The sequence below is a fragment of the Oncorhynchus tshawytscha genome, linkage group LG20 (genome assembly GCF_018296145.1).
Source record: "Oncorhynchus tshawytscha isolate Ot180627B linkage group LG20, Otsh_v2.0, whole genome shotgun sequence".
In the NCBI taxonomy this organism is placed as follows: domain Eukaryota; kingdom Metazoa; phylum Chordata; class Actinopteri; order Salmoniformes; family Salmonidae; genus Oncorhynchus; species Oncorhynchus tshawytscha.
Window position 1 is genome coordinate 19297363 of NC_056448.1, and position 14004 is coordinate 19311366.

At 42.6% G+C, this 14004-nt stretch overlaps 1 protein-coding gene across 3 annotated transcripts in view; it reads left to right on the forward strand.

The window, feature by feature from the left end:
• Positions 1 to 14004, forward strand: part of LOC112219329 (endoglin) — a 55142-nt gene that overhangs the window by 37951 nt on the left and 3187 nt on the right. For all 3 annotated transcript variants that reach the window (XM_024380475.2, XM_024380474.2, XM_024380476.2), the window contains exons 4-11: positions 1921 to 2040; positions 7846 to 8017; positions 8158 to 8341; positions 8472 to 8577; positions 8815 to 9016; positions 11406 to 11554; positions 11969 to 12199; positions 12690 to 12756. In XM_024380475.2, coding sequence (XP_024236243.1) covers positions 1921 to 2040; positions 7846 to 8017; positions 8158 to 8341; positions 8472 to 8577; positions 8815 to 9016; positions 11406 to 11554; positions 11969 to 12199; positions 12690 to 12756 — 1231 coding nt within the window. The remainder of the gene's footprint in view (positions 1 to 1920; positions 2041 to 7845; positions 8018 to 8157; positions 8342 to 8471; positions 8578 to 8814; positions 9017 to 11405; positions 11555 to 11968; positions 12200 to 12689; positions 12757 to 14004) is intronic.

Below are 14004 nucleotides of genomic sequence, written 5' to 3' on the forward strand. Positions count from 1 at the left end.
AAATAAAAATAAATAAAAAGTATCATTAAAAAAATTGACAAATCTATTTTAATACAAAAACAAGCGTTTGCACCCCTATTTTCAAATTGGGGATGCAGCAGCTCTGTTTTCTCCATTGCTCAGGCTGGTACCCTAAGCCTCTCACCCCACCTCCTCCTAGTACCCTAAGCCTCTCACCCCACCTCCTCCTGGTACCCTAAGCCTCTCATCCCACCTCCTGCTGGTACCCTAAGCCTCTCACCCCACCTCCTCCTGGTACCCTAAGCCTCTCACCCCACCTCCTCCTGGTACCCTAAGCCTCTCACCCCACCTCCTCCTGGTACCCCAAGCCTCTCAGCCCACCTCCTCCTGGTGCCCCAAGCCTCTCACCTCACTTCCTCCTGGTAACCCAAGCCTCTCAGCCCACCTCCTCCTGGTACCCCAAGCCTCTCAGCCCACCTCCTCCTGGTACCCCAAGCCTCTCACCCCACCTCCTCCTGGTACCCCAAGCCTCTCAGCCCACCTCCTCCTGGTACCCCAAGCCTCACAGCAGGAACTGGTGCTGGACTTGGATCACTGCTGTTGGATTGGATTAATGAGCTGGTCCTGCTAGTGTTGTGCTGGTTTGACTGTAGCATTGGACAGGTTTTGCTGTAGCCTGTTCCTCTGCTGTAGCCTGTTCCTCAGCCCTAGCCATTAAAACAGTCAGCCAACACCTGCCACTGAGGATGAATGTCATATTTCCACATTACACAGTGATTTATAGTAGTTAACTTTGCCTTTACTAGAGAGACTACATGATGTCTTGTTTCTCATCAGCTGACGCTATCAAATCACACAAATTACATCTACCATCAACGGAATCTTTCTCATCTTGTCTTCTCTGAAATTGAAGAAGTGAAGAAAGCGGTACATAATTTAGCATGCGAGCCGGGCCATCCTTGTATTTTTCACATGTACTGTCCTGATGTGATGCCTCTGGAAGGGAACAGAAATGGGAATCTCTCAATGACTTTCTCTGTGGGAGAGAAAACACAGTAGAAACCCTTGTGTTGAGCTGTCAGACAACATTCCAAACCCAAGCTCAGTCCTTTCAAAATAAATTAAGGTGTTGTGTTGGATTAAATTTGTGTCGCAAGAACAACATGTGAACCCCACAATATGATCATTACATTGTAGTGTGCAGTCATTGTATTTTGAATGATGCCATGTGCTGACTCTGTGAAATGGAATAACACTGTTGAAAGGGAAGTAGATTTTTAACATTGAGGTTTGGAGTCAATATATGAGTGAGGGGAATAGATTTGGAACCTGGTTGTGTGCTTGTGTGTGTGTGTGTGTGTGTGTGTGTGTGTGTGTGTGTGTGTGTGTGTGTGTGTGTGTGTGTGTGTGTGTGTGTGTGTGTGTGTGTGTGTGTGTGTGTGTGTGTGTGCAGTATATTCTAGTCAGTCAGAAAAACAAAATAATTGCAAAGTGCCCCTTATGGAAGGTCTGTAGGGTGACCGAAATGAAAACAGATTAGGTCTCAGAATCCTAGAGTAGACATTGCCCTCTGTTTCACCCACCCCAGTGTGACCCTGTCCCAAAAGTGGCAGAGGACAAAACAAATGTTTATGCCGCTTTATTAAATTTCTTCCTGATCACAGCAAAGTTCCTGTGGGAATTTACACCACCACCACCAACTCCCCTGGCAACCATACGTGTTGTTTATGCTACAGAAACTGTACATATTATGCAGGACGCTGTTTTGAATGTACAGACATTGTTGATGTGGTGATGATATTGATGTGTACTGAACACTCAGATGGTGGAGGGGGTCAAACGTATTTTTCTGAATTTAACAAACTCGAATTGTGAATTATGACATTAAAAAAATTTGTGTTACAGTCATCACCACATTTTTCCTGAAGTTTAACTTGCTTCTTCTGTCCTTTTCTCTAGGCTCCCAACATGTTTACACTGAATATGACCGCTGCCCAGCCAATGCACCTCATCATCACCACAGACTCAAAGCAGATCATATACACTGAGGCCCATGCTAACACGGATGTCAGCATTTACGTAAGTACCACCTCTCCTTATGTAAGTGTTGCCTTTTGCATCCTACTTGTTTCCTTAGGGGTTTGCATCTGTTAGTATAACAGCATCACATTAAGTCAGTGTATGAAGAGTATGAAGACTATCTATGCAAATTATTATTCCAGAAATATTACACTAGCTGGGAGGAAAGTAGGTGCTAACTTCAACGACTTAGGCTATTAGACTTACATCTAAATGCCCAATAGCCTCTGTTGCAATAGAGAAGGATCTCGGGAGGTATGACTGCATTGAAACTGATAGCTGGCTAATGGGAGCTTGGCGAGGGCTGGGAGTCTTGCCTGGCATTTCTCCTGTTCCTGCCAGCTGAGCTGCTCTGCTCTGTTTAGCGCTAGTGTTTGGAGCCTGGGGAGGGGGAGGGGGTAGAGCCTCACTGCCAGGCCTCCCTACTTCCATCGTTAACCAGGAGAGAAATGCTTTCCTGCAGGGCCAGATGGGCCAGCTGTATGACATAGCAACCAGCCGCAGCTGTGCAACCCCCCGGGCCAGTTTGGAGAAGCAATTACCCTTGTTAGTTTAGTTTTGTGGTCCCTAAGGACCTGTATGTATTTTATATATGGTTAACATCCCAAAAAGGGTCTCAGAGTGTGTTGGAGGTAGGGAGCGATCAGAACAAGCTAATGCCCACTGGGAACAAACGTGGTTTCAAAATAATTTGTCAATGTATTGGGACATGGAGTCTATGTGGAAAATTCATTGGATTTGAAAAAAGTCATCAAGGTAAATTGTTGTTTTGAGGTGAAATGACAGGATTCTGTCACCATGGTAACACACTTTCAACATAGACAAACCTTGTGTAAAATATGTTGAATTTGTACCTTTGAAACAATGTCAGATCTTCAACATTGCATCCACTATCATAAAAAAACAATAAGCTGGGCAGCACCTTCTACTGGAGTCTATCTACAACTATTCATTTGTTCTCTCACCCAAGGTTTTAGCTCAGCCATGCTTAGCTTCGACCAAACATTGTCACTGACTCCTACCAATGTGCTATCGTGAGAATGATTATTGATAGATCTCTTAATACCTAATATATTCACTGTTGCTATCAAAAGACATGCCAAAGGCTAGGTTTAACAGAACAAATGAAATGTGACCAAACTTTATAATTCATATGTCCTCAATGATGCTATTTAGGTCTATATAGCATTTGCATAGGTAACAACAGCTATTGTTTCAATTTAATCCAGTGTTCATCAAATTAATAATCTGATATGTTGGATTCAAATCTCCATTTTAGGCAAATCAAACTTTAAATACACTTTAAATAATATATTCTTTAACTTCAATGTTTGGTTGAGATGTAGACGTGAGTCCAACATATCAATGATTAATTTGTGGTAAAACTGGAATTAAAACCAGACTAAATATACATCCCATTCAAATGTTGATATATTGAATTGTCACAATTCAATAATACTTTTGTAGTATAGTAAATAGCCTGAGGCTATCTTAGAATCTAATGTAACAGTATTTATTCAACCTTAAAATCAGTCACACATCCATGGCCACATATTGAGGTTAGCCTACTGTAACTATATATGTCTTCTTATGTCATCATAGAAAGTGTGCATGTTCAAGATGATAGTATGCAAAGGTTGCAGGTCTGTGGAGAGCTTCACAATTGCTATAATAGTCAGAATAGTCAGAATCTCGAACAGCATTGACCACTTGCACTATGTACTTTTAATATAATATCAACTGCAATCCAGGTCATCTGGTCATTAAATGAAGAACAGTGATAACACATTGGGAATTCAACAAACTTCTACCTGCCATTTTGAGTAGGTGAATAAATATCTCAACAAACTATTTCTCACATTTCCACGTTAATGTGACATAGTTTGCCCAGTGGGTCGTCTCAGTCATACAGTGGATGTATAGTGTTATGGTGGAGACATTAACTTGAGTATTGTGTTGTTTCAATCATCCCAGAAAGAGATGACTCCAGAAGAGAGATTGTGCATCTCAAAGGGTTTCATCTTGTCAATAGAATATTGGAAATTAAGCAGAAGGGAAAGTGTGCATCTCTAGGACTGATAGGATGTTTTGTTTGGAAGTTTGAGTAAATGATAGTGTTAGTGATTTGGGATCCCTGCCTGGGAATTTAACCAACCCTTGTCTGCAGGCATACAGAACTCTTGCTTTTCATCACAATGAAAGCTGAGAGTTCAGACAAAGTCCACAGCACAGCACATCCTCCTCTTGAGCTCTGCATCTCACACAAGGGGTAAAATAACTAACTTTATCTTTTATCTATTTCAACCCTCTAGTCTCTGTTTAAGTTGGCCATATCAACTTCTCAATAACCTTCCACGAGAAATAGGACTATTCAATGTTTACAACACTGTCAGCAGTCTGTGGTATAGCCTTTAATGTCCTGCAGATAGGGGGAACATTGCACATGAAGAGGGGATGTTTTTGTGGGATGGAAGGACGGGATAGTGTGTAGTGGATCACTGGGGAGTGTTACCATTTTAAGGAAGAAGGAAACAGCATCTGGTGTGTGTCTGAGGAAGTGTGTCACGTGGCTGACAGATCTGCTGGTTACTTGCCTAGTGTTCTATCCAGCTGTGACCGGGACAGGGACAAGTCACCGCACACACTCAGATGGGACTGAGTACATTTGCTTACATTCACAAAAAGCCACCAACCTGTTGGTTCAACATCAAGGTTCAAGGTCTCTCAACCTCAATTGTCCCTCAAATCCTAACTGTTTTAGAAGTTGATGGTTGTTCCCCATCTAATATGGGGTAGTTTACCATTACACCAAGTCATAGTACACTGTGGTCTCTCTCCCTACTATGTTATGTAAGAGTTAATTATTCCTCTGGAATTGTCCCCTGAACGCCCTCGTGGAGACAGTTCAGGATGCGTCTTCGGAGCCAAAGGGACAGAGACAGGATAGACAGGCGAGTGGCCTTGTCCCGAACCTAATCTCTGTTGGATGGGTGCCTGTTCTAAACAGCCCATCAGATAGCTCTCTCTGACAGAGACTTATATCCCCCCGACTCCAGGCTCATTCAGCCCCTCTGGATCAGGCAAAGGGAAGTCTAATCTGAAAAGTTTTTGGAAGCGCCACTCCTTGCTCGGACTACTTCCTGTCATGCAATATATCCCCGGGCTGTGCCATGTCGAACTCTGACCCCAAGGAGACAAATTCCTGTCTATATTGTTCCTTCTCTCATACATCGATCGCTCTCACTCTTTTTCTCTCTTCCTGACTTACTCCTTTCTCCGCCTCTCCTCCTCTCCCTCCATTGTGATGTGTTTTATTTTTTTGTCCTCGTAGTTTCTTGTCTTTCTATTTCGATCCAATCTAAACCAAATATACACGCATGAGAAGGACCAATCAATCACACAGGTTTTCTTGGCTTTCAGCAGAGCCTTCTGGCTACAGCCGGCAGGCCTTCACACACACACACACACGCACACACACACACACACACACACACACACACACACACACACACACACACACACACACACACACACACACACACACACACACACACACACACACACACACACACACACACACACACACACACACACACACACACACACACACAGCTAACATGAAGGTCCAGAAAGAAAACAATCAGTGGTCTTTTTTCCAGACCTCAGTTTTCAGCCTAACATCTGGATCACCAGGAGATACATGGACTTTGTTCCTCCAACTCCAAACACAACGACTGCTGCTCTCTCCCCCTTCCCTGGCCTCTTCTTGGCAAAACACTGAGCACATACCTCCTGTGAGTTTGTGCAATGCAGCATAGCTAATTGTGTTTGTTGTTGTTTTCATGATATCCATTATCATGAAATTAATTGTAGTAACACAGCAGACCTATTTAAGTCCCCCCATTCCAGAACAAGATGTCCATCTGTGTGCTACAGTAGCTGGAATGCAACGGTAATAGCTATGAGAACATTGATTGGGGAGAAAATGAAGCCATTTTTGAGACAGGATCCAAAGGGAAATAGATATCTGCTGAATGCCATCCATTTGCTCTGTATAGTATATACATTGACTAGTCTAAACCTCTTGGACTAATGATGGCATGTTTTTAAAAAATATGCTTTTAGAAGTATAGCTGTCTTTTACAGCTATGAGTTCCGAATGTCTTTTAAAATATGCTTTTAGAAGTATAGCTGTCTTTTACAGCTATGAATGTCTTTTTTAAATTCCAATTAAATTCTTGAATTTGAATTGGCCACACCCCACAGGAAGCAGCATTTGAATTGAATTGGAATTAAAGAAAGTATCATTTAATTCAATAAAATTCAAATGGCTAATTTAGTACTATACATATGTTTATTTTTGATATATGGAGACCAATACTATCTAAAACATATGGATGGAACAGATTGTTTAAGACTCATTCTCCTTACATGTATTTAAAATAATTACAGTAGTCTGGAAATATTCTAAAATCCTTTTGTAGGTTTAGAATAATTCATAATTCACTTACATCTCATACAAAATTCCCAGAATGCAAAAAAAACCTACAGAATGGAAGGGATCAACCTAATCTAATGAGAAAAATACAAAAAAAGACTTGACAATAATATTGGAAATGGTATCCGTATTCTTTGCAGTAATAAGTGGAAGATGTTTTTGGCAAAAGATTTGTCAAAGGAATAAGACTGTCATGCTTAATGTCTCATTTGAATTTAATGTCTCAGTTGAAATTATACTTCTTTTCATTCAAATTCGGCTTCCTGTGGGGTGTGTTCAATTAAAATGTAAATTTCAATGAATGGGTTGAATTGAATTAAGAAATTCAGAATTGATCCTAACCCTGGCACGACTCTTAGGTTACACTGAAACGTCACTTAACCGCCCCATTACAGTAGACCCCCTACTTGAGTGATTCATCTACAATCCATTATTCCTCCTGCCTGGCGGGGGAACAGAGGAATGTGTGCTGTGGTGTGTATGCGCTAGGCTGGATGTATATATGTATACCCGTATGGAGCCAGATTCCAGCCGACTCCACTGACGCACAGAGTTAAAAAGGTCCCATTTCCCAGCCCCACTCAGGAAGCGAAGGAAAGACCTTGGCTCCAACTGGGTTGTGCAAACAGGCTCGTGGACACTTTAGCATAATAAACATTCCTTTTCAAATGGCCCTGCTCTGCTCAGAAAATAAAGAGAGAGAGAGAGAAAAAGAGAGAGATCAATAGACAGGCAGAAAGAGGGAGAGAGTGAGGAGGGTGAGGAAGAGGGGGGGGGGGTGCTTTAATGTGGCTGTTGTCAGACACATTGGGCAAACATGAGTTAGCAGGCTCTAAATAAGGCTCTGACAAGCAGAGCTGTCTGGCCCTCCTAGAGGTAGTGTCTTAATGACTTAGGGCTGTATATAAAAAATAATCCCTCCATGTACATAAAGGAAACAAAAAAGAATGTAGTGGATCATGTTAACAGACATATTCAGTCATATTCAATTGCCTTGTACATGTAGTGTATTTGTTGATAAACTACTGCCTAGGCACACACGTCTTCTCTAAGAAAACTGGAAAAATATACTTGTGAGAATAACCTGAGAATAGTAGGAAATTAGTCGTTTGTACATTTTTATAGCAGCCTCCTTAATACTCTTCTATGATTTAGTTTGACCAGGGGTCAAAGAGATACTGGGTATCATTATTGCAATACAGGTTCAATTGATTTGAACCTATAGAATCATAACTTGACATGCAATAATAGATAGATGGTCAAAGTCTTGAATTTAAATGTTGAATGTATTTTCCTTTACTCACCAGGTGGCAAATGACTCCAATATGCAAATCATGGGTAAAATTGTGAACGTCCAGAAAAAAGCCTTTCCCACAGACAATAAAGATATAGTGAGGTGGGCCGCCGAGAAGTTTGGTGGGGTGACGTCCTTCACCACCATCCAGAACCCGATGAGCATCGCTTCCACAGGGAGAGAGGGTGAGACAGATACATACAACGTTCCTCAAACTTATACAATTCTCAAGTCCTTTTTTTGCTTTGTTTGTTAAGATAAACTGTGGCAGAATATTGGCAGATAATGTAACACATCTGAATAATAAATGTTAATGATTTTACAGGAACAAGACTCCTTCCAACTGGCTCCAACAACTGTACTCTTGAAAACGAATGGCATGCGCTCAAGCACTATCTGAAGTTAGAATCAAACATGCGTTTGCTCAAATCCTGCTCGAACCAGCTTCCCCACAGCCGCACTGAGAAAGAACTGTACATCGTCAACATCCCTGAGGATGTCAGCATTCGGTACGACACCGAAGAGTCACTTGGCTGAAAACATTAGCAACACATTCCATGATAGTGGCATTATATAGGTGATTGTAATGTGTGTTGATGCTCTTGAACTGTAAAGTAACATACTATTTTGTTCTTCCAGCCTTGTCTCTGTGCACGTCATCAGTGAGAGGCAAATCAGTCTGTTCCTAAGAGGACCTCAGGGTACCGTGTGGAGCATCCATGACCCAACGCACACCAGCTTCAGTGTAAGCACTGGACAACATCTACTACTGGCTAAATTGTAGTATCAATGTCTGAAACTGAATCACCAATGACTCATATGTTACCTGCATTTTTCTGGTGTTCATTTCATGCCCAGTTATGCATGCATAACTTGAATTATTCTATGTGACTGACAAAGTTGTCCTATAGAAATGGAAAAATACTCTCTACTATATATGGTTCATTTGATCTCTCTTTCCCACTCTCTCTTTCTCGCTCAGTCCAACAACGTGATCCTGCTTGCTGCCACCAGCATGATGCATAAGATCCCTCCCACTATCACCATCTCCACAGACAGTGCTGATGCTGTACAGAAGACGGCCTTGGACCATTTCAGAGCCAGTACCATCACCAGCTACTCTGAGATCCGAACCGAGGGCACCATGGTCACACTGGTCCTAGGGAATAAGGACCACACTTCAGGTAAGATACAGCTAGAGACACAGTGAGCATACAGTGCCTTGCAAAAGTATTCATCCACTTTGGCGTTTTTCCTATTTTGATGCATTACAACCTGTAATTTAAATTGATTTTTAGTTGGATTTCATGTAATGGACATACACAAAATCATCCAAATTGGTGAAGTGAAATGAATAAAAGAACTTGTTGAAAACATGTTTTATTTATTTACGGAAAGGGGTGCGTGCATATGTACAGTATTCACCCCATTTGCTATAAAGCCCCTAAATAAGATCTGGTGCAACCAATTACCTTCAGAAGTCACATAATTAGTTAAATAAAATCCATTTGTGTGCAATCTAAGTGTCACATGATCTGTCACATGATGTCAGTGTGTACACCTGTTCTGAAAGGCCCCAGAGTCTGCAACACCACTAAGCAAGGGGCACCACCAAGAAAGGGACACCATGAAGACCAAGGAGCTCTCCAAACAGGTCAGGGACAAAGTTGTGGAGAAGTACAGATCAGGGTTGGGTTACAAAAAAATATCAGAAACTTTGAACATCCCATGGAGCACCACTAAATTCATTATTTTTAAAAATGAAAGAATATGGCACCACAACAAACCTGCCAAGAGATGGCGCCCACCAAAACTCACAGACCAGGCAAGGAGGGCATTAATCAGAGAGGCAACAAAGAGACCAAATATATCCCTGAAGGAGCTGCAAAGCTCCACAGCAGATATTTGAGTATCTGTCCATGGGACCACTTTAAGCCGTACACTCCACAGAGCTGGGCTTTACAGAAGAGTGGCCAGAAAAAAGCCATTGCTTAAAGAAAAAAATAAGCAAACACTCGCCAAAAGGCATATGGGGGACTCCCAGCTTTTTGGCCATCAAGGAAAACTCTATGTCTGGCGCAAACCCAACACCTCCCATCACCCCGAGAACACCATCCTGTAGGGACTGGGAAACGGGTCAGAATTGAAGGAATGATGGATTTCGATCAATACGGGGAATTTCTTGATGGAAACCTGTTTTAGTCTTTCAGAGATTTGAGACTGGGACAGAGGTTCACCTTCCAGCAGGACAATGACCCTAAGCGTGCACTCGAGTGGTTTAAGGGGAAACATTTAAATGTCTTGGAATTGCCTAGTCAAAGCCCAGACCTCAATCCAATTGAAAATCTGTGGTATGACTTAAAGATTGCTGTACACCAGCGGAACCCATCCAACTTGAAGGAGCTGGAGCAGTTTTACCCTGAAGAATAGGCAAAAATCCCAGTGGCTAGATGTGCCAAGCTTATAGAGACATACCCCAAGAGACTTGCAGCTGTAATTGCTGCAAAAGATGGCTCTGCAAAGTATTGACTTTGGGGGGGTGAATAGTTATGCATGCTCGAGTTATTTTTTGTTGTCTTATCCCTTGTTTGTTTCACAATAAAATTTATTTTGCATATTCGAAGTGGTAGGCATGCTATGTAAATCAGATGATACAAACCCCCATAAAATATATTTTAATTCCAGGTTGTAAATAGGAAAAATGTCAAGGGGATGAATACTTTCAGAAGCCACTGTAGTACTATTAGCCTCTAGCAAGGGTAGAATGACTAGGGAGTTGTGTTATGACACCTTTCCTGTCAATTGTCTGTAAACTTGCCCAAACAGTAAATCCAAATTCAGAGTGACCCGTTCAACAAGAACATAAATGCTCATATTGTTGTTTGGTATAATGGTGCAAAACTGCAGTAAAAAATATGCTTTAGTAAGCTCTCAGTAATTGGTAGCTAACAGTATGACATTGTTGCCAGCTAGCTCCTGTAGTAGACTAGCTCCTGTAGTAGACTGGCTCCTGTAGTAGACTAGCTCCTGTACTAGACTGGCTCCTGTAGTAGACTGGCTCCTGGAGTAGACTGGCTCCTGTACTAGACTAGCTCCTGTACTAGACTAACTCATGTACTAGACTAGCTCTGTACTAGACTGGCTCCTGTACTAGACTAGCTCCTGTAGTAGACTAGCTCCTGTACTAGACTAGCTCTGTACTAGACTGGCTCCTGTAGTAGACTGGCTCCTGTACTAGACTAGCTCTGTACTAGACTAGCTCTGTACTAGACTGGCTCTGTACTAGACTAGCTCTGTACTAGACTGGCTCTTGTACTAGACTAGCTCTGTACTAGACTAGCTCTGTACTAGACTTGCTCCTGTAGTAGACTAGCTCCTGGTCTATACTAGCTCTGTACTAGACTAGCTCTGTACTAGACTGGCTTGCTTTGCCAACATTATTATTATTATTATTTAGGGTTAGGGTGTTTATTAACTAATCAGTTCAACTAATCTACATGGTGCACCAATCCTGTAGTATCCTGTACAAATGGATTATTACTGTCGGGTGATTTTTGTGTCTTGCTGTCTCAGTCACAGAGGCTGCACCAACCGAGACAACCCCATCGCCCCCCAGCCCCCCTCAGATGCCTCTACTCATGCAACTGTACACCTCTCCAGACTACCGCTCCCCTCTGGACCCCAACACCAAGGTGCAGAGCGACAAGAGGATCTACGCAGAGGTGAGAGCCCTTTTATTTATTTCACTCCAGCACCCTCCATCTCTTAGTAATCCACTCCCAGTTCCTCAGCCGTGCACACATTCTCACCCCCTAAGCCCTGCACACCTTCACAACTGCATGACTCCGAACACAGAGAGTAAACATCTCTTCCATAGTATGGCAAGCTAGACAGGTATTCATGTTTGAGAGAGAACTTGTTCGAGAATAATTTTGATAGTATCGTACTATTTATGTACAGTATATAACAACATGCATGATAGAGCGTGACCATATACAGTTATGAGAGCAAATACATCCACCAGCAAATACATCCACCAACATCTCCCACCAGGCCTGCTCTACGCTACAAAACAACACCCATACTGTAGTATATGCAAACATTTCCAGGACTCCAAACATCCCTCTCCTCTCCAGATCTCAGGGCGGACACTGGGGGAGATTGTCCTGACCATCAAGGTGATCAACTGCTCGGTGCGCTCCAAGGGTTCTTGCCCGGTGGTGAGGGACATGCCCTTCAGGCCAGAGGTATGCTCCTCCACCGTGTGCCCCAACAGTACCAGGGTTAGCTTCTCCTTAGAGCTGCTCCAAGACCTGGCCTCCACTAGCTGGGACCTGGAGTGCTCCGTCAAACTCTGCTTCAGCGAGGTATGTAGGTGGAGGAGATATGGGTGGTGGGGGGAAAGAGGGGTATTGCTTTATTGACTTATAGGACACAATATTTTGCTGTAATTTATTTTTGTATCTTTTCTTTAATAAAAAAATTGGTGTGCCGAAACATCCAAATAGATGTTTCCATTGAGCATTTATTCATTAAATCTGAAGTTTTTCTCTGACACATTTATTTCAACATCATAACAGTAGCTATGCTTCTAGTATGTGTACTTTTAGAGTTAGACTGAAATATCATAAGCAGAGTAGATTCTTAAAGTAATAGTGTGTGCCAGCATGTTTAACTAAACTATGTTAATTCTAAGCTGTAGCTTAGTCAACAAGCCAAATCTCCAGTGAACTTTCACTTCATCATCAAGGCATTTTTGGTGTTTCGAGTTTACTTTAGTAATTTGTAGTATCTTTGTTAACAAAGTACACTTAATGATCGGTTTGTATCACTCTCTCTTTTGGTAATGTCTTGTAGAAATGTGGAGATGGAGGAAGAGTGAAGAGGAACTTGGAGGTCACCCAGACATACATCCCACCACCAAGTGAGTTCAGTTTTAACTGCAAAGTTTTAAAGCCTTCCAGCTCTGTTGTTGTACTGTAGTTTGTCCTTCTGGCAACCCTGTCCTTCATTTTTCTCTGATCAGTTTTGGCATCAGGTAACATTTACAGTACACATGATAATCCCATTGTTAGTCCTAATCAAGATTCATAAATTCATATTTGGGTGTATTTTAAAACACGACTCTTCTCTGTCGTTGAGATGACCCTACCTTCCCCTATTCTGCGCAATCGTTTTTCCTTTAAAAAAAAAAGAAAAAAAGAAAGATAGTCAACTGAAATCACCACTAAAACTGCTGTCAAATGCAACAGTAGGAGAGACACCGCATTGTCCTCCTCAACCCTCAATAATTCCTCTATTGGAGCATTCCATCATCCATTTCATTCTGGCCACAGCAGAGGCTGGCTGGCTTGTCTGTCCATCTCGGTTTTACTGCCTACCATCGAGCTCCACTCCAACGTTGGGCCCGTCATCATGCCGATGATGAGGTCAGGATATACAGAGAGAGACGGGTCATGGAGGGGATGTGAGGTGGGGCCTCCTCCTTAGGAAGGCCTGCAGCCTGACCTTGTGGCCACAATCAGCCAGTAATGACCCTCGGGGGGGGATCCATTGTGTCCGAGGTCTGGCTGCTGGGCCGTCTGTCCAAACATGGGCCCCGGGCCTGGCGCTATTGTCAGAGACAGAGAAATGAACACAAAAGGGGGAAGGTGTTACTCTTCAAAGGGGAGGACAATCTCCGGGCAGATGAGTCAGGAACAAATATCGCATTCCTCAACCGCTGTAAGCCCAGAAGGGAAACCCATCATTTTTTTTGCAAAAAGGAAAAGAAAATACAACAAACTTCAGGTTCATGTTTTGGCTTACCACACAGCTCCCCAAATTTGGCCAACAACTTATTTTTTCCTGCAATTTCCTCACACAGAAGAAGAGGATACAGGTTGGATCATCAGCTGATGTTGGTGTTTTAGGCTGATGCTGCCAGGCCCTCACTGCTCATTTTTGTTATTGTGTCCCTGTTTTGTCAGCCAACCCATTATGGTCCCTATGTCAAGGAAAGGTCATGTGAGTGCGTGGAGGGACTCAGGGACGTGATGGTGGATGAAAGGGAATCCGTGGCAAGGGATCCACGTTTTTTCCCTTTAAACTTCAGGCAACTCCTCATTGACCTCAGCGCTCCTTTCATCCATGCCTGCCCACACAGTGCACACACCAAACAACTGGAGCCAAC